The 25900-nt window shown below is 30.8% G+C and overlaps 1 protein-coding gene across 1 annotated transcript in view; it reads right to left on the minus strand.

Annotated features, from left to right (window-relative positions):
• The window catches only part of LOC129224800 (NBAS subunit of NRZ tethering complex-like), a 148290-nt gene that overhangs the window by 746 nt on the left and 121644 nt on the right, over nucleotides 1-25900 (minus strand). The window contains exons 41-49 of the mRNA XM_054859349.1: nucleotides 25385-25476; nucleotides 21856-22012; nucleotides 19366-19511; nucleotides 17319-17408; nucleotides 15307-15415; nucleotides 13705-13791; nucleotides 9076-9218; nucleotides 7217-7343; nucleotides 3335-3463 (exon numbers count right to left, since the gene is read on the minus strand). Coding sequence (XP_054715324.1) covers nucleotides 3335-3463; nucleotides 7217-7343; nucleotides 9076-9218; nucleotides 13705-13791; nucleotides 15307-15415; nucleotides 17319-17408; nucleotides 19366-19511; nucleotides 21856-22012; nucleotides 25385-25476 — 1080 coding nt within the window. The remainder of the gene's footprint in view (nucleotides 1-3334; nucleotides 3464-7216; nucleotides 7344-9075; nucleotides 9219-13704; nucleotides 13792-15306; nucleotides 15416-17318; nucleotides 17409-19365; nucleotides 19512-21855; nucleotides 22013-25384; nucleotides 25477-25900) is intronic.

Below are 25900 nucleotides of genomic sequence, written 5' to 3' on the forward strand. Positions count from 1 at the left end.
ACAGGTGCTGTGAATCCAGAGTTTTTTGATAGGATAATGCAGCTGCATTTGCCTGTTAAAAGCACACGGAGGCGATGTACTCTATGCAGCCGGAATCACATTCAGAAGAGAACAACAATACAGTGCAATGAATGTCTTGTCGCTTTATGTTCAGAAAAGCAAAATAATTGTTTTAAAATTTATCACATGCTAATGGCTGAATTTATTGCAAATGAAAACTTTTCTTCCAATGATAAACAAAATGATTTTTTAAAATAGGATGAGTGCAATTATATGGAAGTATTGAATACATAAGAAAACGTTTTGGAATTATTGCTGCAAAATTTTTATGAGTGTTTCATTTGAAGCATTCATCACAAAGAGAAAGAATAAAATGTCTTGTTCATCAAAAGTTTAATTTAATGTTTCATCATGTGACATGCAGGATTTGGTATTAGATATCAAATGGCACATTTTGAAAGTTACATATTATCAAACTTCTGTGACATAAATATATGAACCATAACATATGATATTAATGTAACTTTTTACAAGCAGTTAAAAGTTATTCTCCCCTTGGCAATTATAATTTAACATGCTTGACATAATATCACTTTTGGGACTATAAGGATTAAAGCATATATGATAATATTGCTATCATATATTCAGTGAAAGGATTCAAATTGTTTGAAAACTTTTACACTTATTTATTTTTTTTTCTAAGGCAGTGGTGCCCAAATTCGTTATATACCTGCACCCCCTTTTTTCCTACAAGAATTATTGTCACACCATTTTTGTAATAATCTGATTTCATTCATGCCATTCTGGTATTTCAATTTATTTTAAGGATTATCAAAGCAATACCAAATTTTATATAAAGTAGTTTTTATGCACTAAAGTATATTCAATTAATTATACGGGGTGTCTGAAACATTTTAAAAACGCTCTTTAAAAATTCATGGAAAAGCAACTAATTGTTGTATTAATATGTCATTTGCGCCATAATACTTCACAGGTTTATAAATTTTTATGAGGTTGTAAAAAAAGGATGAAAAATGCAATTGTGTAAGTAATTTATATTGACTGCTGTATTGCTACAGTAAGAAAAACAAATTTTTACTGTGAGGATACACTTATAGTTATTTTTTCTTTTTTTATGATGTCATAAAAAATTCTTGAATGTATGAAGTATTATTGCACAAACCGCATATTGATAGGACAATTTGCTGCTTTTTTTATAAATTTTTAAAATGTGTCAAGAACACTTCGGAAACCTTGCATTATAATATGAGTATTGATGGTTTTACAACATTTAATAAGTCCTACAAATTTACTTTAAAATAGATGCTTGAAATATTACGTTAGTGAAATGGTTTTGATGTGATGGTTGGGCTTGTTTATGAGATCAAATTTTCTCGAACCAAGGTGGTATTGAAAATATATCTCTGTTTTTTATGCAAGCAGTGAAACCCAAATGCCATAATAAGGATTAAGTTTTGCTTTCTTATATTCTGATATCTATTCCACTTTTCTTCTTTTCCCCCCAAAAAACTTTGGTAGCAGCTGTCCCCCCTTCCCTAGAGAGTTGTACTCCACAGACAACTGTTGTAAGGGAAAAAATACTATGAAATGTAATAAACTACAAATTCAAGTAAACCATATAATCCAAGTCCATTTATTTTAATATTAGATTAATTATGAATATTTAAAAAATATTTCCTAATAGTTTGGTCTTTGCTTTTTGGTACACCCTTCTTTCATCTTCTTTGTTTTTAAATTAGAAAAAATAAATACTTTTTTTTTAAATCAAACTTTTCGTTGAAAAAGAATCCACTTTTTGCAATATCAATATAGCAGAGATAACCTAAAAATACTAAAACTAATATGCAACTTTCATAGTTGACTAATACTGATTAATGTTTGCTGACTAATGTTTAAATTTTTGGGTTGCAATCAACTATTACCCATTTTGTATTAAAATATTTTCTAATTCTTTATGCATACTAAGGATTGTAGTTTGAATAATTTTCTCTTTTTTTCAACAATTGTTGAAATATAGCCCTTCTGTACATCTTAAACAGTATAGTTTTAAAAGATGTCTTGAAATGTTGAATTGATGCATGAATTGTTGAAAAACAAGAAAAAATTATGCAATCTACAATCTAATCCTCAGAGTAGTCCTAAAAACTTCAAAAATATTTTGTCATAATTACTTTTTCAAAAATCTGAACTTTTTTTTTCCAAAATATTGTATTTTTATTTTTTAGAAAATCCAAAAAGCTTCAAATTCTTCTTCCTGATATGAATATTATTCATGAGGAAAACTTTTAACTGTGAATGAGCTGGTTAAACGATTCTAATAAAAGCAATAAAAAAAGTACATGCAAGCAATCCAAATAAAAAAATATTAATGACATGGTATTTTTTAAATAAAATTTGAACCAAAATTAAAATTATTTGATCAGAGCAAAGTTTTGTATGTCTGCAGTCTTGATTCTTAAATTAATTCTTATATTTTTGCAAAGAACATAAGAAACTCAGAAACTGAAAAGCTTGTACCGGAAAAACTCCATTATTGCATATTTGTGTGCTTAATAAACAATTTAAGTGCAAATCATAATAAGTTCTTTATTTTGACAGAATTTATCAAATATTCATTAATGCATTTTGACTTTCTGAGAAAGTGCTTACAGATATATTTTTTTCATTATTATTGATTTTTTACAATTAAAGTGTTATTTTTATGATAAAAAATAAGCAATTATTAATAGTTTTAAATTTAAGCAATCAGAAACCCATTCCCTTTTTTATAATATATAATTCAATTTCATCCTTGCTGTTATTTAAAGCATATTCATAATATCATACTTTAAACATACATTTGTAAAAATGTTGAATCTTAACATTATAAATTGAAATCACATATATGTCAAAGATTTATTTTGTCCCTGAAACGAGCTTTATTGTTATCACTTTTGCCTTTACAATTGTAATTACCTTTTTATACTGTATATAATAAATATGTCGACTGTTATTTCATAGTAAAAAATTGATGTGATTTTTGCATTTAAGTAATTCTGACACTTATTTTGGTTATTGTTTAAACTTAATCATTCTTTTTTCTCAATACAATGACATTCCTTTAACTTTGATTATATGTAAATATTTTATTTATGAATCTGGGAAATATAAAACAATCTGTTTAATAAACATTAAATTATCTGTTCATACTTTCAGTTGAAATAAATTATTTTAATTTATTTCATATATTGTATATAAAATTGTTTGCTTATTAAAGTGTTTAACTTATTTTCAGTCTCCTTTTTCAAATTAGACATTTTAAAAGAATACTTACTTCATTTTTGGTTTTTAAAATATCTAATGCTGCATCATGCAATTCTACATATTCTGTTTTAAGGGCAGTCTTTAGTATATGAATTATGTTACCCTTTTCTTTCATTCTTTCAAATATCTCTTTAGAACACTGAAATAGTCATTAAAGTATATTTTTAATAACATCAAAATAGGAGTAATTCATATTAACTGATTTACCAGCTAAGAATATAAAAACAACAGGAGGCACATGAATAAAAAAGGTGCCAACTCAAATTTAAAATCAAACTAGATTATTTTAAGTATATCTCATGCATAATATAAGAGTATACATATCATACAAAACAACAATTCTACTTTACTTCAGTCACATTTTGAAATTTTACAGTGCGAAAATAGTTTTAAAAAAAAAAAAAAACATTAAACGTAAAACAATACACTAACATCATTTGAAAAAATAGTACTAAAAACATAAATTTAAATTAAAGTCTTTCTTCCCAGATGAGAATGAGTTATTATACCAGGATACCCAAGTGGAATTTTTAATTAATATTCAGTCTAAAAACAATTTTTTTTTTTTTTTTTTTTTGTATCAAGAAACTGATACTATACTGTTGAAAATAGCTTAAGGTCTTTGCACACATTTGGTAGCAACTCTTGAAAATCCATATCAATGCTAGAAAACCTGTCAGAAGTTCAGATTGTTGGACCTCACAAATGTGTCTTGGAATACAATTAATAAATCATTAAAAAAATCAATAAACATTTATTAAGTCTAAATTTTACAAAAATGGTTAGAATTAAAACGTCCAAACTTATGTAAAAATCTCAGAAAATAAAAAGAGTTCCAGCATAAATGCAGAAATAGAAAATTTGAAAAACAGTCTCATAATCGGGGAAATTCTATTTGATCTGGGTATTCCTATTCCTCACCATGCACTCTTGTCTCAAAGAAGAACTTCTTAAAAAGTTGTGGCATTATTCACCATTCACAGTAACCGGAAAATGCACTAACAAGAGCTGGCTGGCCAGCCAATCTTTCATAGATCATAAACTAGATGACCACATTTTTCCAGCCCAGACATAAGGCACTCTACAGGAACTAGCAGATGAAATGGTTACACCACCAACCAAGATGAGCAAGCGAGTGATGGAAGAAGCAAGAGAAAGATTTACTGCTGTTCATAGTATTTACAGCACCTTGGCAACCTCCGATGTTGCTGAGACTTATTTGCATATTTCACTTGAACTGTCTGTCCTTGGAAACAAGAAAACCACACGTTTCCAGTATAGCAACACCTAGCATGATGAATCAACCAGAATTTAAAACTTAACTGTCAGGTTCACCTTTAACAACGATTTCTTGTTCACATTTTACCAATCACAAGGCTGGATAAAACCTTCTTGAACTTAGTGTGTTGGGATGTTTTACTTTTGTGCTGCTTCAATAAATGGAGGTGCCTCACAATAAAAAATAACTACATTCAATGAAATCTATTAAGCACTGGAATGGCAAGAACTTAATTAGAAAAAAAAATATTTTTTTTTGACTCTAAGCTTCAACATTTTAAATGATAATTATAATGCTGCCTCTTTTAAATTATGTATCAAAATCTTGGAAGACTCTTCATTTCTTCAATCACCATTTCTTCCTTCTGACGAGCAACTATTGTAAGATGATTGAACTTTTCATTTTCATTTTCCTTTGAGGTTGATTTAGTCTCTAGTTCTGTATGATATGTATCTATGCACTCAAACATAGAATATGAGAAAGAAAAACAATGACTCAAAAAATTAAGTATATACTATTATTATTCTTAATATCTTATTATTGTAAATCATTTTTTCTACGACTACCAGTGGACAGCTTTAACTATAAATAGTATATTTTATTTACATGTACATCCGCTTTTGCCTATAATGCTTCCAAGTGTGATTGCTTATAGTCTGCTTTTTTATTCACTTTAAAAAAAAAAGAAAGGTAATCAATAATGTATATTAACAAGTATTTATTATACACTGTAACCATGATATGTATGTCACAGGTCAGGTAAAACATAAATTTGTGGTCTTGGTAGGCATCTTCTTCTTTGTCACTATAACAAAATGAAATTAAAGGACTGTGTAAACAATGTAAATACTATCAACTGCCATAAAAATAAGTTTAAGTCCAGTAGATGCCCAACTCGCATTTATTGAGCAAACCTCGCTTGATGCAAGCAATGTTTTTGTGATTTATAAAATTTCAATTGACTTCCAGCTCAGCTTATTCTTTCTTGGAAAAAATTCTTTAATACTCTGAAGTCAATTGAAAATTAATGATGACAACTGAATCATAAATCCTGAGAACAAGCGGTGATCGTCTTTTAATTTGTGGAGTAGTGTAGCGTTTAAAATATATTTATTTGTTGACACCAATTTATTACTTCCAACGACATTATGGCTCAAATTCAATTGAAAAAACAAAGGAATGAATCAACTAACAATTATGAAGAATTTAAAGCTAAACCGTCTTCAACATACTCAATGGCTTGAATATTCTTCAAAAATAATAACACAAGTAACTGACAATAACACAGTTCCAAGCAAATTAACCATAATTTTTTGCATGATTTTTTTTTTTTATGAGTACTTGGTTACAGCTACAAATATCAAGATTCAGCTCCTTTGCGCTCGTTATTAATCCGTTCGACTGTAACATTAAGGGGCTATTCTCGTCTAGAAGTTTGAGTTTGAGTGTTAAAAAAAAGAAAAAAAATTTGTAACCATTTTTACTATCAATTTTTTATTGATACTTCAGAAGTATAAAAATGTATAATAGTGGGGGAAAATATTCAAAATTGAAATCAGTGGAGACCGGCAAAGTGGGGACTCAGAAAAAAAAAGGTGCCTATGTTTGATAAGATTCCAATGCTGGTGATCTGAATCATGAAATTAAGGTTGATCCTTGAAAACAAGGATGTAGAATTGTCTGGACAATTTGAAAAAAAAAAAAAAATGCACAAAATGACGTCTTTTTTTTTTTAAAAAAAAGGGGTCATTTTTGGCTCTTTTTTTCAATTTTGATAATTTTTTTAAAATAGTAAAAAACAGAAATACAGAAACCCATACGGGGGAACAATTTTGATAGTATTAAGAAAGTCTGTAACAAATTTCAAATAAATGGTGCATTAGAACTTGAGATATCTTGTCAACCATATTGAAAAAAAGTAGTTTCGAGAAAAATGCATTTCAAGTTTGCAGTCGCATTCGGGCAGTCTGAGTGGTTTAATGGTATGCTGTACTCATATTTTTTTGAACAGCCATCCCTGTCTTGTGAATTGTTCCTTCTTATACCTCAAAAGCTACATTTTTGGCATATGAGTCATGTCTTTCAGCCATAAGAGTAGTTCTGCCTTCTTTTAAAGCTTCGGAAGCTTGTACCTAAGAGTATTTGTTACGCTGTTGATTTCGTTTGCTGGCTTTTTCTTTGTCTATCGAGATGCAAATTACTTTCTCTTGGACTTTTTTTTATCTGTTTTATATTTAAAATTTGAACTTAACACTGAAAAAATACACAGTACATGGATCGTACATATACGTGGCTTGATCAAGTATATATTGAGGAAAAAGAATTTATCTTAACAAAATTAACTAGAACTCCGAAAATAATTCGAATTTCCGTAAATCCTATAAGAGGCTTATTTAGGTCTAAACTTTGAAAATATGAAAAGAAAATAAGATTTTTTTGAATTTTTTGACTACATGTTTTTTGACCCCAATGTTACTTAGTGCTTTTTTTTTCTGATGGCAATTAAATTTAGGTATGTATTCATCCCAAACATCAAGAAAATACCTATTAAAGCAGAGTGAAAATATTGCAGCACAATGCAAAATTATTTGAACAATATAAATAAGTATTTACCTGTGCGTTAAAAGATTGTGATAGCAAAGCAATTTCTAATGCATCCAATGCTGCTTTTAAAGCACTGTCATCAGATAGAGATATCAAGCCACTTAACACTTTCGTAAATGGTTCATCTAAATGATCACTAGAGAAAAGTACTATTTAGAAATCTACATAAAATTGAAACATCAAAACTTGATTCTGAGGAGAATATAACATATACTAAGATATCCTACTGTTGCTCTGAGGTGATGATGTATATAATATTTGTATTGTACTACAAGCACAAATCTGCACTTTTTAGAAAAATTGCGTTGCAGCCTGCACGTGTTCATTACAATATATTTTACCAAAATACAATGTTTTAGGGTCATTTTTGCATGGTTCATATTGAAGAAATATTTGAAAAAGTAGCATCTGAATCAAGTACATGAAAGTATAAAGCTTGTATCAGCCATTTTTCATTTTGGACTCAGCTGCAGATACCACTTTTGTGCTTAGAACTAGAGTAGTTCTTAAGTAATTTAAAATTGAATTTACACACGTATCATTTTTAAGAAATTTTGAATTACATTTTGGAAAGCCTTGAAGAAAGCATATATCAGCAGGGCCGTCATTTAGGTGGGTCAATCAACCTCTCACCCTGGCTTTGAAAAATTAATGTTTTTACATATAAGCTGGCGAGATTTTTGTTGTTTTCCAAAAAAATTTCGTCCCCTTTGCCCAAACTAAAAATTTTTAAATGATGAGTCTGTACATCAGGTGTCAGAAACTTTATGGTCATTTTTTAAAAATGGACAGAACCAAGAGTGGGAATATAGGACAAATTCAAAAATTTAGAACAGTTTTGGGATTTAAAAAAAAAAAAAAAAATGTAGGACAATTTCTACACCTGCACAAGCTATAGCATAATCTGGCCTTGGAGGGCAGACATAACTTTCAGAAGTAGATGCATATAGGCAGGGCCGACAAGAGGCCATGTCAGCCTAATCGGAAACTAGCAACCTGAACCTTGGAGAGGGCCCAGCGCGGAATCAGAGTGGTATAAATTTTATGAGTTTTATTGGGGGAAAGGGGCCAGGCAAGCAACCTGACAAGGGTCCTGCCTTAGCTCTCCACAACCTTGTATATTGGAGGGGGCCCCGGTAAGGTTTGCATAGGACTTTACATTTTTTAGACCACCTCAGTATATAAGATGCATGTAAGTAAAATAAACCAAAAAGAAAAAAAAAATCCCAGTCTCATTTTCGGTAAATGAGGTGCTAAAAAGTAATAAATAAACTTAAAAGTGCTTCAGACAATAAACAGTTTTTATTCTCAGAAATTTCACGCATTTATCTTAAAAAAAAAAAAAAGGTATTTCTCAGTAACGGTGTATCAGCTTTGGGATAAAAAGTATCATTCAAAACGTTTATTTATGATTAATTTCAAGCTGAAATACATGCTTGCCTTGAATTTGAATACTAATAACTATTATTTTCCAATTCTATGTAACTTAGTATGTTTGAATAAATTTAGTCTCATGCAGAAAAATGAGAGCTTGAATTTGAATACTAATAACTATTATTTTCCAATTTTATATAACTTAGTATGTTTGAATAAATTTAATCTCGCGCAAAAAACCGAGAGCTTTTAAATGATATCAAGTTTTAATGTTTAAGAATTTTTTCTCTTTTGCAAATTTATATGAAAACTTTTCTAAACAAAATAATTTTTAGTTGTTAATTACTAATTAATCTGATAACTCAATATTAAATCACCATCAAGGACAAGGATGCACACCAACTTGAAATGGATAGGAAGTGGAACATAGGAAGTTAGAAGAATATCAATTGCGAAATTATGTCAAATTTACATGCAACTGAGTCATTAATTACCTAAACTGTTCTTGTGGAAAAGGAGGCCAATAATTCAACAATTTAGCTAGAGATGTAAACTGGTTCACACTTCTACTTTTTGCATTAAGGCTATTAAATAAAAGTATTCTTTCATTGTTGTCTTTTATTTCTTCTTCTGATATCTAGAATAACAAAGAAAATACATTAAGCATAACAATAATGATGATTCCTTTTAAGACTAAATGTGTATCATAAAAAAAAAAATCAAACCACGCCCCACCTTTTAGCTCTAGGCCATGCGGATTTAGGGAGAGGGGCGAGGGAGGGCAATGCTTCCTTAGTCTTGGGAGGATCTCATACATAGTAACAACACATCTCCCAAAATCTTAAAAGAAAAAAATCATGTTTTTTTTCTTCTTTTTTTGAATAGTTCAAAAGTGAAAATGAAGAGAATAGCAAATTTCCTTTTCTGATAGGAGGGGGGGGGGGGGCACTGTAACTGGGTTACTTAAAATGTGTTAAAAATGACTATTTTGAACTGAAAACGATTAGGGCAAGTATATAAGTGCAAATATCGGCTGATTAAGCTATGTCTTCAGCTGGAATACTTAATAATCGACTGTTATTTTGACAAATTAGAAACTAAAACTAAGATTTAAAAAAAAAAAAAAGATTTACCTATAAACTAAACAATAGTAGTTTTGTTTAGTTTATAGTTTAGGGCACCCACTTTGTTAAAGCCCTCAACTTCCGAAAATTTCATGATCTGTTCAAGAAAAAAAGAAAAGTACTTGGAAAAATTAATTTAATTTTAAAGTGCTAGAAAATCTGGGAAATTTGGACAAATGTAGATACAAATCACAACTTTTTAACTTTATAACAACTGGTAGGGGGTAGGAGAGAAAAGGCTGAAATGTGTCAAATTTAGCTCCTTGCTATATCCTGTAGCAAAAATAAAAATCATGGTTCTCACGTTTCTGTAACATATTGCTTGAGATATTTTTTTGTGATTCACATGTTTCATATCTTGTGGTTTATTTAATCCTAAATGCTGTATTTTGGAAATTCTTTTGCATTGCACGTTTTTATCTTATTTCTGCTATATATCGTTAAGCTGTTTAGCCCAGAAAAAAAATTACACAATGTACTTCTATTTCTTTTCGTTTTCTGCACTACTTGTAATTGAAACAAAAGTTGGTGTAATGGGAAATCTATAGTTTTTCTTTTAAACTTAAAATAGCTGCTCTTACACATTTAGAACAATACTGTAAAACTGTACAATTTAGTACTAAATTTCAGAGACTGGAAAGGGCAAGTGAAGTGCCTTAAATAATCTTAATTGTTCTTGGGTTCCTGAAAAGAATTATATCAGCCTTCGAAATTCTTAAGCAAAGTCTACTTCAACTTCATTTCTTACCAAGTGCATAAATTTTGAATTGCCCAAAGGGGCAGCATGTTACTCTCTTGTTACCTATTTTCGAAATCTGTACACAATTTTTTTAAAAGCATTTTTTACTACTGAACATTTTGGATTCAATTCATTGTTGTATTTGTGGATGGGCTGGAGGCATGATTAAAAACTAATTGATTTGAACCAACAGCTGATGAAGACAAATAACAATGCATAATCATCTGTTTTCCCTTGCTCTTTCTCTCTGAGGACTGCTGTCATGGATTTGTTGACTGGTCCTCCGGGGGAGAAACTGGACCCCTCCCCCCTCAAAATTAGAGATATTCCATACTCTACTTATAAGGGACACCATAGCCCCTGTTAAGTTCAATTCAAAAGAACAGCAGGCAACACATTTATGGAAAAAAAAAAGTAAGTACCTTATGTATCACAGGGAAAAAAAGAAAAGGGGGGGGGATAAAAATGTCCTTTTTCGTCACCAGAAGAAAAGGTGTCTGAACTAAAAAAGGGACCCAAAACCTGAAATAGCTTTGGGCCATGTTTAGTCTAAATCCAACCTTGATTACAACTAATGTTGCTCAAAAAAAAAAAAAAAAGTTGTCCCCTCCCCCTGGAAATTAATCCTAAATCCGCTTATGGCCATGCAGGCGTTCGTATGGCTGGCAGTGTACTTTTCTCCACCTTACCCCATCTTTCAGAGACACACCTTAGGTTAGCCCCTTGCCCCTACGGCTAGGTTTGGGGGCTGATAGTCGAAACTGGTCCACTGATGTATCAATGCATTGTGCTGGGAAAGGCCTTGTGCTCAGTGATGTTCTCATCAATTTTTCTGAGGGTACACTCCCAGTAATCCATCATGCACAATATATGTATGCAATCATAAAGCATTCAAAAGGTGTTGATTTATTAAGTGTTAAGAAATATAAGGAAATAAGGTTATCTGTGGGAAAATGTGGTTAACATAAATATATTATTTTTGCTTTAGGAAAATTTAAAAATGCGATGATAGAATCTGAATTATAAATGAACATTTTTGAAGCTTGAGGGTATATGCTATAAGTCTAAAAAATGTTTGAGAGTATACAGCATATATGGAGTTATACATTATGGGAACATCCCTGCCCATGCTAGACGCCAGCCCAGCTTTAAGTTTACCCCTTAATGTGTGAACCTGTGAGCTCTGGTATAGGCTGGTACTGTACTAGTACTCATACTTGTTCATCTAAAATGCACCAAGTTGAATTCAATCTAGTAGCTTTGTCATTTAATTAAAGAGTTTGCCAGAGATATCACAACAATTATTTTCCCTCTTATTTAAACTTTAAAAGTTTGTACAAAGTACCATTGCACTAATTCTTATAAAATTTTATAGCTTCACTACGAAATAAGAAATACTTAAAGCCCTAAAACAAAAAATACATGAATGGGCTGGCAAAATGCAGCAGGAATGCTTCTTAATTGCTTGACAATGTGTTAAATTTCAGTCAGCCATTGGGAATTAAGTTAAGAATCAAACTATTTCATTTTGTTATTCATCTATTTTTCGGTTTTTATAGGCATGGGCTGGAAATACCATACCTGTAAAAGTTTTCCAACTTTAAGAGGTTTAAAATATTTTCAATAAAAACTTATCCTCTTAAGTTTTGTAACATGGTTAGAGAAAATGACAACAGGTGACATTCTCTGGCTATGCGTTGGAAGTTCAACTGTTGATACCAGTGGAAAAACTTTTTACCATGATGCAGTTCCCACAGGAGCATAAGAAATGATAGATGACACTTTTCAAATTCTTGTAATGTAATCCCAAAAGTTAAACAATAACTAGTTTAAGATAAATAAATACCTTTTGTGCTGAACAGTAAAGTAAGAAAAAACAACGTTAAAAAAAGCACCAATTATGAATTACAGCAGACATGTGTTTCGGCGTTACAGGGAACGCCTTTTTCAATGCAAAAAGTAATGAGCTTATGGATGACACGACATCCGACAAAAGTGAGCCCGACAATTTGTGCTTTTTTTAACATTGTTTTTTCTTACTTTAATAACTAGTTTATTTAAAAATAGTATCAGCAGTTACAGTCAATAATGAGACATTTCCCCACATGCAACGATCTGTGTAGGGGAAAATTGTATTATTTTAAACTCATTCTTTATTCTTGTACTTTACCCCTTTCAGCTCAAAACTCAAATTTGCTGGAGCAATTTTTCAATTTAACTTTTTTGGAAAATTTTATAAATTTTTTTTTCATAATTTTCCCAGATTTTTTTCCACTCAATTATGTTCTAAACTTAAATGACAGTAAACTTTAATATTGCACTTTTTGATGTTGCACAGTTATACAAATTTTCCCCTAGTAACAAGTTGAATTGCTTTAAAAGTAAATATAAGAGTAAAAACTCTCCAAACCTCCTTTGTATCCGCAACTGCTGTTGTCTTCTGCCGGAAACAACAGCGTGGGTGGATATGGATTCTGGAGGCGGGAACAAAGAAATTCAAAATTGTCCTCCCCTCCCACTCATGCAATTTTTCATAAATAAGTTCTCATAAGGTTCTTTTATTTCAACTTTTATTTATTTTTTATTATCCTTTGAAGTCAATTAATCTACATTAAAATACATAACATTATCTGCTAAATTTCCTCAAATATGGTGGTAAAATGTCTTTTTGAACATTTTAAGCCAATTAAATGTTAAACCCTATATAATTTTACTTATTTACAGCAGTGATAAAAAATAGAGCAGTTATTAAATAGGTCAACATCTAGTGCATTTCAATTCATTTCGTTTGTCAATTAACAACAATGCAATTACAGTAAACTCCCGATTATCAGCGATCAGATTATTCGTGGTTCAGATTATCTGCGAGCCTTTTCAATTATTTTTTTAACTGATGAAAATGGAAATTTTCACTTTTATATTTTACATATATTTTTTGTATTCAATGTTAGTAAATGCAATGCAGCAATGTTTTTAGTTACAATTTAAATGTATGTGAGAGTGTTGTAAATTTTTTTAGTTATTCTAGGCACTAAGTATCTTTTTTACCTATTATTCGGATTATCCGCGGTTACCGTGCCACCCTATTCCATGGATAATCGGGAGTTTACTGTATATTTAAGTATATATTTTTATCAAATTTAACTTTTGTACAAACCTTGCTTTTGAATTAAATACTACAATTTGAAAATCTGCAGAACTTTCAGTCAAAAATACAGGGAAAAACAATTTGGAAAAAAAAAATTAAAAAAAAAGCTTACTTCAATATCAGGCCAAACAGATGAAATAATGGCTTGAGTACGATATAAAAGAAGCAAATTATCATATTCAGGTGACAAACAGTTTGTCTAAAATTTAAATATAAATTATTATACAAGTACAGAAATTTCACTACAAGATTCAGTTATGTAATTACATAAATGCATACAATAACTATTAATAAGGTACCTGAATTATTTCAATACTTGATAGATCAATACTTAATTGTCAAGTATGTTTTAGAAGATTCTTTAGAGACTTTAAATTGCTTTGCAATCAAAATAGTTTTTAGTCTCAATTCACTTTATGAAGAGAGCTACACCAGAGAGATTCCATACAGAACTCCTGATTTGTGTTCAAGAATAAATTGCTCTTTATATAATATGTATTTTCATTCAATATCTTTTCCTTTACCTTGTAACAGATTGAATGTACTGAAATGTAATTCCTAGTAGTTAGAAGGAGTAAATTTTATGTCATTTTTACATCTTCTTGTTTTTTTCTTTTAAATAACACATTTTATTTTCAAAAAAGTGTTGTAATTGTCAATAAGGTATTGATAATGCTTTGAAACAATAAATGTGCATTTGAATGCCTGTGATTCTAGAGTGTTCTACAAATTTAACTCACAATTGAACAATTAGTTTATAACATTACTTTTCTCAGTGGCGTACCAAGCATGGGTGACACCTTAGGCGACAGTTTATGGTGTCCCCCCCCCTCCTACAAATGCAAAAGAAAAAAAAGTAAAATTTTATGTAAACATGAAATTTATTTAATTTTTATATTTTTCAAAAACTAGCATTTTCACTTTAGATGTCACCCCCAGATGGGAGACACCCGGTTTGGACTGTTCCCCCCCTTCCCGCCCCTCGTAGAGACATCACTGCTTTTCTTAAAATTTTGTAAAGCTGTCAGCTCACTATCTTTACTTGTAGAATATGATAAGAATGAGTATTTAGCTGATTCTTCAATCCATTTTTCAGTTGCAGTAAAAAAGAGCTTACATTTAAATAAATTTATGGGTAAATAATTCAATTAACCAAACCTGAGAGCAGAGGCCAATCCAAAACTTTTTGTCAGGGGGGTCAAGTTTTAATGGCCTCCTATGCAAAAAGTATCAGTTCAGCAAGGTTGCCTCCCCTCCAAGGATGATGTGCACCCTCCCCCTCCCCAATAAGGAGCAGGTCTGAGATAAAAGCATTTGAAAAATTCAACCAATTATAAACCACTACTATTGGTCTGCACAGATCAAAAATACTTCATGAATAATTGGTGAACATGTATATGATAAAATTTCTAAGTACTATTTACTAGTATTTATTCCACTAAAGATAACTTATTGGAATCCAGAATAAACCTTCCTAAATTTTAGAATATTAAAGTAGTTTTTCAGCAATAAAAGTTTTGTTTTTTAAGATGTGTTTTCCAATAATATATATATATTAAATGAATAAAACAAATTCAGCTTGCTTTTAAAAATATGCATTTCCTTTCAAAGAATTTATACAAATATTTGTCAGCTTGGTCAAATGTTAAAACATTTACCCCCTCTCCCCAACAAAGGAAGAAAACAACAACATACATTTATACAAGCAACTTACTTTCTCTAGTAATTGTAAAATACTTAATCTTGTAGATACAGATACATTTGCATCTTGACAAAACTCATTCAAAATTTCAACAGCTATGTCTTCAATCATCAATTCTTCTCTGGAAACATATAAGTTATTTTAGTAAAATGCTTTAATAAGATATGAAGAAATTACAAAGTCGTTACAGTCAGTATGATTATAAATGTTTTGGATTTCTAGAACATAATTTTTTTACAATTATATAAAAACCATAATATTTCGTAAATTTTTTGTTACAACAAAAGGAATTCTATTTTCTTAAATGCTATGTTTTATGTCACTTAATATTATGACATTTCTGTTCTCTGACACTGAGAAGAATTTCACATGCTTTTCATAGATCATTAAATAACAAATGTCTGATTGCCAATGTTATAATACTTTAAAGTCACGAGTTTGGGTTGACAAGGCTCAAAATCTTGGTCATTGCTCGGTTCATAACCTAAAGGAGTATGCTTTCAAACTTGCAAATTGATAGTAAAATGAAATTCAAAGTCGTCTACTGGGACATTGTGATAAGCCATGGACACATCGAAAATTCGTCTGTCTAGCATATAAATTCAAACATGGAACTAATGCAAGAACTTTAAAAGCAAAAACTATCAATGATTCTGCAAAGGTGAAGTAGTAACATGTCTTTGGTTAAAACACTGCAGTTAGATTATTTTCATCTTGAAAGCTTTTCACGTTCAAGGTGGTTGACGAAGAACCGAAAGCGGTAGTGAAAGCAAATTAATTGAAAATACAAAAGAATTAGCTACCAAGTTCAATAGTATTCTAACCATGTTAGGTAATTGAAGCAAGTTAAATGACAAAGTGGAAAAGCTAAACAAGCAGGTTCCACATGAACTGACAAAAAACATTTAAAAAAAAAGTAGAATTATCTAGAACATGCTAATTGCAGTTACAATAAATAGTCAAACCATTCTTACATCGTTATGTTACATGCAGAGAAAAAAAAAAGATTATTTTCAATATTTGTATGCAATACCAATATTGTACAATAGTGGTTGGATGCAGGTGAAGTGCCAAACAAACTCTAAAACCTGATCTGCACACTAAAAAATTAGGTGTCTGTTAAATGGATCATCGCTGGGATTATCCACTATAAATTAATGAATCCTTGTCCATCAATTACAGGAGATGTTTATTGCAATCAACTAGACAATAGCATGCTGATTAAGAGGAAACAATGAAGATTGGTCAATTGAATCAGGCCAATTTTCTTCCACAATGTTTTAATGAACCCAATGAAGCTTCTGTCAGCTTTTAAAGCTAATAAAATACAGTTTTGTATCAGTCTTGGAACCACAGATATTAACTTTTGTATCATTCTTGGAGCAGAAGAAATATACTGCTGTACCTGTCATAATACAAATGTCAATTTAGAATCATTTTTGGGGCACTTTTGTTACTTCAAACAGTAAATGATTTAAAAAAACTGTTGTATTTTAAGAAAAGTTAGTGATAGGCACAGCAACCTAAATTCTCTTTCAAAAGAGAGGGTAAAGAACACCACAACCTTTTTATTTTTTAAAAAAAAAGTGTCACCAAATCGCTACCTTTAAATGTAATGCTGAGAATAATTTGAGAAAGAGTAGTTCTTAAAATCAAAATTGAATTAAACAAGCACTTTCTGTTTTCCAAGAAATAATTAGTAACCTTTTCAAAAACTAACTCATTTAACTTGTACTATATTCACAGATGCCTTTCCCAAAATGTTTTTTTGAAAATCAAAAGATTAAAAACTGATTAAGTTAAAGGGGGACAGGATTGAAATCATTTTTACCAGAATATAGTTCAACCTTTTCAATGTTCATCACCATGACAATAACAATAAAATTTTGATTCAACTAGACCTAAATTTGATATTAAGTCAAAAAAATCATACAAAGATTGTCATAATAAAGCACAACAATTTGAACCAAAGCATTAGTTGTAATCAATTTCTAATACAAAATTTTGTATAAATAATGTCTTACTTTTTATCTGAGATGTCTTTTAAAATTTCATCTAACATATGTATTGGAGCAGCTGCTTTAAAACATTTATAGGAATCAGTTTGAGGCTCCCTAAATACAAGGAATGCAAACAAAGATTATTATTAAAAAAAAAAAATCTACTTCAGCAGTAACATTTATTATATATTCATCACATTATTCTGTTATTCATTACGAAGTGTTTTATGAAAATTTCTTTAAATACGTGTGGGGATAATTTAATAGCGAAAATTCATTTCTAATTATTAATCAAAACACTACAAATTGAGTATTGGGTTCTTAAAGAAGCACAGTATTGCAGCTTTTAAGTAGCATATTTTTCAAGAGAATAATAAATTACAGTCGGACCTCCATATATTGAAGTAGCAAATTGCTGGAAAAAATTTGCTACATAGAAATTTTGATATATAGAAACAATCTTATTTTATCCTAGAAATCTCCTAAAACATTAAAATTAAAGCCAATTTTCGTGCATGAAATCCAATTTCTAGTCTATACGAGCATTGGATTAAATGAAAGTTAATAATTAAAAAAATAACAGAAATTACATTTTTGCGCCTTCATACATCTTCAATCTTTTGGCAATTCACCTTGATCCAAAACATTAGAGGATTTTCATTCATTTAGGGGACAGTGTAGTCGAGAGAAAAGTAAAAAATCAATCTACTTAACTTGAATGATTTTTACTGCAACTAAAAATACTAGGAAAGATAATCAACAGACAAAAGGATAACTTGAAACTGATTTTACAATGTTACTAGTTACAATTAAGATATGAGATAAACTTGAGGGAATTTAAGAACTACAGAACGAAACAACGACCAATCTACCCACCCCTCAACCCCAGATTCCTTATGAGTTTTGTAGCAATCTTTAGTGAACATTATTTTCTCCCTTAACCTTCATTTTTCATGAGACAAACAGTCTAAAGTGGGGGGGAAAAAAAAGAATGTCTCAAAAAAAAAAAAAAAAAAATCGATGTGTAGAGATTTTTTTGAAATATAGAAGCTATTCTTCATGTGATGAACATAGAAATTTGCTGGAATTTTGATATATAGAAAATTTTGATATGTGGAAGTTCGATATATTGAGGTTCGACTGTACATTAATTTTCAAAATTTGTAAAGTTTATTTTTGGATAATTACAACATCAAAGTTTAAATCATGAGTAAATTACTGGATAATTTGTGCAACCATTTTCTTTTAGTATTCATTTATATAAATTGTAATACAGTAGAATCTCGAAAATCTGAGTCTCAAAAGTCCGAGTTTCCGGTTGGTTGGAGGTGCTTTATTGACATTTTGAGGTAGGTATATCTTTAAAGAGCTGAACACGAAAATCGAAATCTTTAGCTATTGCAAAATTTCCTTAATTACATACAATAAAGTAATAAATAAAGTAATTAAGAGGTCAATGTCAACAAAAAAAAAGTCAAATTTTCTTTAGGGATAATTGAAATGGAAATTGCTTTTGAAGTTTGCGTCATACATTTTTTGTAAAGACAATGCTTTCTTTCCCTTGGACAATGATGTAAAAAGGGCATGTTCTAACATCGTCTAAAAAGTGTACAATTTTAATTGCTAAGAATTTTCCGGATAATCCGAGTTTTCAGTAATCTGAGGTCACATGAGTTCCAATTACCTCGGATTTTTGAGACTCTACTGTATGTTGCTTCAGGAGATTAAACAAAATGATGAGATCAACTTTTTTTAGATCCTATATACATTATTTGTCTTACTCCAAAATATCAAGATTGGTGATATTTTTGTTGTTGTTAAACCAGAAATTAAATAATTTTCATACAGTAAAACTCTACAGTCAGTGCACATTAAAATTTCTTAAGAATGAAAATATTCAATGTTTGAAAAAATGGCAAATAATTACTTAAAAAAGTCTAAATTTTATGCACAACTACCATAGGTTAAAGCTAACCAAGGTCTCAAAAACACTGCAACATCATCAAGATTAAACATATATATCTAAATACCTCTAACAAAACTAGTTTTGATAATAGAAAGGAAAAAATACTTCATTTGCAAAAGTATAACGTGTATAGCCTTCAAATAAGCATCAGCAGGCTCCCAATCTATGTTTTCAGGACAGCAAGACAGAAAGTTTTTCAATGATGATAGGTCCGGTCCTTCTAAAACAATTCTGACTAAAAGATTTTGTAACTAAAAAAAGAAAAAATGCTTAGGTTCGTGAAAGTACTCTTTTGCTGTGGAAAGGTAAAGCACAAAAGGTAAAGTCTGCCAATTTTTCATTATTTATTTATTTATATTTTGGTCAATCATAGTACTTTAGCTTTATTATAAAAGCTTGCTTATTTCATTTCTACTCAAAATAAAATGCAAAAAAACGTCAAATTCCAACATTTTGGCATTGTTTGCAGGGAATCCAAAATGAGTTTTTCCAAACATCCTAATATCCCAAAAACTCATTTCTCCAGATACTGCGCGTTATTTTTCCACAGCAGTCTTCAATTGTAATTGCAAAATATAATAAAAAAAGATTCTATTGTAATTTTTAAGCCCAAAAATAATGCAATGAAAATAAGAAAGTCAAAATACAAAAATATTTTTCGTTGTTTAAGAAAAATCTGTATTAGAAGAAAAAAAAAAGAAATTAATTTTCAGAAAGTTTTTAAATTGTTCATTACACTAAGCACTAACATTTCTAGGCTATTGAGCTTTATAAATGTCGCTAAAGGAAAGCTTTTTGAAACTGGTTTTAATTTTATGAGTTTAAAATTTTTAATGGTCAAGAAATATTACAGGGTGACAAGAAATAACTTCAACACACATAATACACCATAACTGTAATGCTAATGAAAATATTATGACCAAACTTTGAAACAAATATGAATACATTTTTTCGTCCAATATATTTACTAATTCTGTAGGTGGCTACCTTTAGGATTAAAACAGAGCTTTAAACGTGTCACAAAATTTTCCGCTCTGGGCAGCAACGCACTTACTGATATTTTATCCCATCCCTTGCATAAGGATTTCTTTAGGGATGCCAAAGTTTGAGGAAGTTTAGCACACAACCTTGTCTCCAGGAACTTCTTGCACTGCTAAACTGCGTCAACGACCCCAATCTAATGGTTTGGGGTGGGATATTTGCTAGTGGGAAAATATCACTTGTTTTTGTTGATCAAGGGGATAAAATTAGTCAAGAAACATATCGCAAATGCATTTTGGAAGATGTTGTCTTGCCTTGGTCGCAAAAGTTCTTTGGAAACAAAAGATGGACCTTTCAACAGGATTCCACACCTGCACACTTACTGATATTTTATCCAATCCATTGCATAAGGATTTCTTTAGGGATGGCAAAGTTTTAGGAAGTTTAGCACACAACCTTGTCTTCAGGAACTTCTTGCACTGATAAACTGCGTCAACTACCCCAATCTAATGGTTTGGGCTGGGATATTTGCTAGTGGGAAAATATCACTTGTTTTTGTTGATCAAATGGATAAAATAAGTCAAGAAACATTTCGCAAATGCATTTTGGAATATTTTGTCTTGCCTTGGTCGCAAAAGTTCTTTGGAAACAAAAGATGAACCTTTCAACAGGATTCCAAACCTGCACACTTATTGATATTTTATCCAATCCCTTGCATAAGGGTCTCTTTAGGGATGCCAAAGTTTTAGGAAGTTTAGCACACAACCTTGTCTCCAGGAACTTCTTGCACTGCTGAACTGCGTCAACGACCCCAATCTAATGGTTTGGGGTGGGATATTTGCTAGTGGGAAAATATCACTTGTTTTTGTTGATCAAGGGGATAAAATTAGTCAAGAAACATATCGCAAATGCATTTTGGAAGATGTTGTCTTGCCTTGGTCGCAAAAGTTCTTTGGAAACAAAAGATGGACCTTTCAACAGGATTCCACACCTGCACACTTACTGATATTTTATCCAATCCATTGCATAAGGATTTCTTTATAGATGCCAAAGTTTTAGGAAGTTTAGCACACATCCTTGTCTCCAGGAACTTCAACAGAGACAAGGTATTTTAAAGGCACTCTAGACTGGTGCAAGTGCCGGAAAATTGCACAGACCGGTGCAATTTTCCGGACTTCATTGGAGCTCACAAGAATGGCCACCGTATTCCCCAGATTTGAGCCCAATGAATTATTCTGTTTGATCCACAGAGTGTGTACTAAACCTCATAAAATTTTGGCATCCCAAAAGAAATCCTCATGCAAAGTATAGGATAAAATGTCAGTAAGTGAGTTTCGGCCCAGAGCCAAAAATTGTGTGACACCTTTAAAGCTCCGTAATAATTCTAAAGGTAGCCACTTTGAGAATTTGTAAATATATTAGATGAAATAATGCATTCATATTTATTTTGAAGTTTGGTCGTAATATTTTTATAAGCTTTAAAGTTACGGTGTATTATGTGTGTCTAAGTTATTGCTTGTCACCCTGTATTTTGCTGCAAAAGTAATGATAATATCAAAAATCATGAGTTTTACAGCTTTTTGTAACAAAAGCTTTGAAACGAGTAAATATTACCTTCTCAGTGTTTGATTTTGAAATATCAAAATCCTTGCAATAACTTCTTATCTTGGGATCAAATGATTCCCGCAATTGTTTTAATGTCTCATCTTCCATCCTCTGAAGGTGACGGAAATAATCAGAAAGAACACTGGAAGCCTCATTCCATGAAGAACTGCACAACACAGAAGTTAAAATTTAACTCATAACTAGGAAATATAATTGAATCAAATTGATTAAAAAGAAAAAGAAATTAAGAAAAATAATTTTATATCAGATACATTTTTACAAATAAAATCAAAGTTACTGATGATAAATGCAAATTTATGAATAACAGATAGCATTAGGCTGCTGAAACCTAGAGCATGTAATATATGATTTCATAGTTGTTACTATTTTCATATGTGTCAGAATTATACCAAAGTAAAAATCTAAAATATAAAATCAAACATTAACTGACATAGAGTCATTCAGTTTAACTTTAAGCCGCAATTTCTCTATTTTAAACTGTCCCACTCACAGTTCAAAACTTTTATTATACTCCTTGGTATAAAATGGAATAAAAAAATCGCAACTATTGTTTTCTAATCAAAGTTAAGAAATAATAATTATTAATATTATTCAATATGAATTCCTGGTACAAAGCTATCCTGTTATTTAGGGTAAAACTGAGCAAAATCAGAAATGGGATGCAAAATCAATTATTTTAATAACAAAATTTCTAAGTGTTTAAAAACTCCCCTTTAGTACTTCACAACATCACAAGATTTCTTTCCTTCATAATGTTGCATAGAATATTACAATGCAGGAAGAGCACTAGGGCCACCGTTTGGGAGGGGATATCGGACCTAAAGTAACAGGGCTCGGAGCTTTTGGGGAGCCCGTAAAGTCATGAACGTTTTTCCAATAATAATAATTACTTATTTCATCAAAAAAAAAAAAAAAAGCTATTCCACGAAAAATTTATTGAATTTGTGAATTTCTTAGAAAAAAAAAAGATTGGATCTTACTCAAGAATTGATAAATTGCCTTAAAAGACATAGAATTCCAATAGAAAATTGCAGAGGACAATTGTTCGACAATGGGTCAAACATGAAGGGCGCTCTGAAAGGAGTCAAAAGTGGAATCTTAAACGAAAACCCATTTGCTCTATTTTCATCTCTTGGGTGAGGCCCATTCATAAAATTTAATTTGACTAAATGCTAAGAAGATGTGTCCTCAAATAATGACATAAATTAGTTCTGTTCAAGCATTATTTGTACTCATTGCAGCCAGTCCTTTGAGATGGTCCATTTTCTTTAGAGAGATACCAATATCTCTCACGGAATTTTCAGAAACGTGCTGGAGTACACGCATTGATTATGTTCGATCCATTTCTTTGCACCGTCCAGGACTATTGAAAGCACTTGATCGTTCGTGTGAAGAACTTGTCTTACAATTAACCGGGAAGGCATGCAGTGAAGTAAACGCATTAAAAAAATATTTCAGTTCTTTTGAGAGCATGTTTATGTTCGTCTTTTGGCTAAAAGTGCTATCATGCGTTGACGAACGTAACGTAATTATTCATACAAGTGGAATTTCATTGGACATGGAACATAATTTTCTCAATGATATCCATAAAGATCTTCAAAAGTTAAGGGATGGTCGACCCGCGATTTTCAAGAAACAAAATAGGTTTCTGAAGAAAAAAATTTCGACTGAAATTTTAAATTCGGAAAAAAAAAAAAAGAGAGAGAGAGAGAGAGAGAGAATAAAATTTTTTAATGAAGGAGCAGATGTCAAAGAAGAAGCAATACATCAAAGTACTGAACCCATACCCGGTGAATATAAATTTCGAACAGAAGAAATTTTTAGTTTTAAACTTAATTATTAGTGGTTTAAGTGCATGTTTTGAAGAAATGCAGGGAATTTGTTCCCTATTCAAGCCAATGAGCTATACAACAGGAGCCTTCAAACGATATTTCCGAGCCTAAGAATTGCCCTTTGCATATTCTGCTCTCTCCCTTTGACTGTCGCTCAAGCTGAAAAGGCATTAAGTAAATTAAGAAATAAAATTAAAACGTAGACCAGGGATCAGCAACTGGACAAGGCAAACTAAATTCTCTAGCAAGTCTTGGCATTGAGCATCAACTCGTAGCACGAGTTAACTCAGTCATACACGAGTCTGGGGGAAAGAAAGTACGTTAGGGGAAAATATGCTAGTGAACATTACAGACAAAAAAGAAGATAAATGTTTTTAATCCAGAGAGGCAAACCTGTATTCATTGGATGTTAAAGTAATTTAAACGTACATAAATTAATTTAAATACAAATTGAAAACTGACGTTCAGAGAGATTATATGTGGGTTCGTTCCTCGGTCCAACAGACTTTGCCTTACTGAAAATTCAAAGTATACCATGTTACCTTAGTTACCTCAGACAGGACAAATTTTCCAATTTTTACTGTATAAATATTATGTAGTTAAAAAACATATTTTTATGCAAACTTCAAATTAGTTTTTAAATTCACATTAAAATTTAAAATATCAACTATAAGCAACTAAGCAATGCAACATCATATAAGGCAGTGAGAAGCAAAGGGATGTAAGTGTACATTTTCAAGTTGTGAGTAAAACGCATATAAAGATTTTGTCCTGGATAGGCTTTCATTGAATTTTTTTCTAAATCATTCTATACAGCAGCACCTACCAGGGCTACTAGTGCAATCTCTTGCCCCAAAACAGAGGAGAGGTTCACCTAGCGGCAGCCCAGAAGAGCACTTTCAACAAACTTCAAAAATAGCTTCTAAACACTAACTTCAGAGTTATTGAATGATGAAATGATGCAATTACATAAAACGGATGTTTTGTGCAAATAATATTGCCCCCCCCCCTTTTTTCCAAAATAAAGAGTAGAGAACTATGTTTAGAACCTTGATGGAGAGTACAGCACAGAGCCTTCCAGTTTTTTAACAAAATCAAATATGCTGAAAATTTGAAATCACGCAAAGTTATCTGGAATGGTTCAAAGTTTCTCTGAATAACTGTAACAACATTACAAAAAATTACCTTTTGAAGTTACTTAGAATGTAAGTGTTTAGAAAGCTCAGTGTCTAAGCAAAGTCTAAGTTCTTGGATAAATGAAGTGCACAGTGAAAATGAAAGTTTCAAATTCATTAAATAAATTATTAAAATGGTTGTTATTTATATTTCTTATAAGTCTTGTCATAATTTAAACCCACCACAAAATAAAATACTCAATAGTATGTAAGTAGCCATATTTACTTTATGGGAAATAAACATATTTTCGTTTTAGATTTGTGATTTACAGTTAAAACATATTTTAGTCATTTAAACTGGAAAACATTATATGAGAAATCACATGCACACTACTAATAAGCACAGTTTTAAGGAAATGGACTTTTTTTTTTTTTTGATGAAGATTTTCAAGAAAGGATGCCTTTTTCTTTATGAAAAATGGGTCAGTTAGAGAGGAAAACAGATTAAGAACAAGTCTTTTAAGATGAAGTCTACTGTATTAAAATATAATTTTTATGAAAAAAAATTACCTTAATTCAATGTCATTTTTCGTTTTTGTGCATTTTGTACGGCAAAATTTTATACACCGTTTCACAACCTCTGCTCTGCAATCCACACTCATCTGAAAAGTTTTAATTTAATGTATTAAATATTTAGTTCAGATACATCAACAATGCAGCAACTTCAGTATTTTTATGAAGCCAGTTAAATCAAACAGTAATTTTTTAAAACCTCATGATAAAAGGTGGGAATGTTGCGGAAAGAACCGTTATGAATCCTAAATGAGTGATAAGAGACACTGGAGCTAAACTTAGAGAAAAAGGTATAGCAGGAAATAATTAAAACTCATTAACTAAGAGATTACAAACCATCTGTGATTGTTTACACATTTTTTTGCTTGCACAAAAATGTTACCAATTAAAGTAATTACTGAAATAAAATGAAAAAAAATAAAAGCCAAAAAAGTGGCATGTAGTGGTGAAGAGAAGGGGCAGGAGGGCCCCGATGAAAGGTCGCAGTAACCTCCCAAAACTCCTTCATTTGGA

Source organism: Uloborus diversus, chromosome 6 (assembly GCF_026930045.1).
Source record: "Uloborus diversus isolate 005 chromosome 6, Udiv.v.3.1, whole genome shotgun sequence".
Taxonomy (NCBI): Eukaryota; Metazoa; Arthropoda; class Arachnida; order Araneae; family Uloboridae; genus Uloborus; species Uloborus diversus.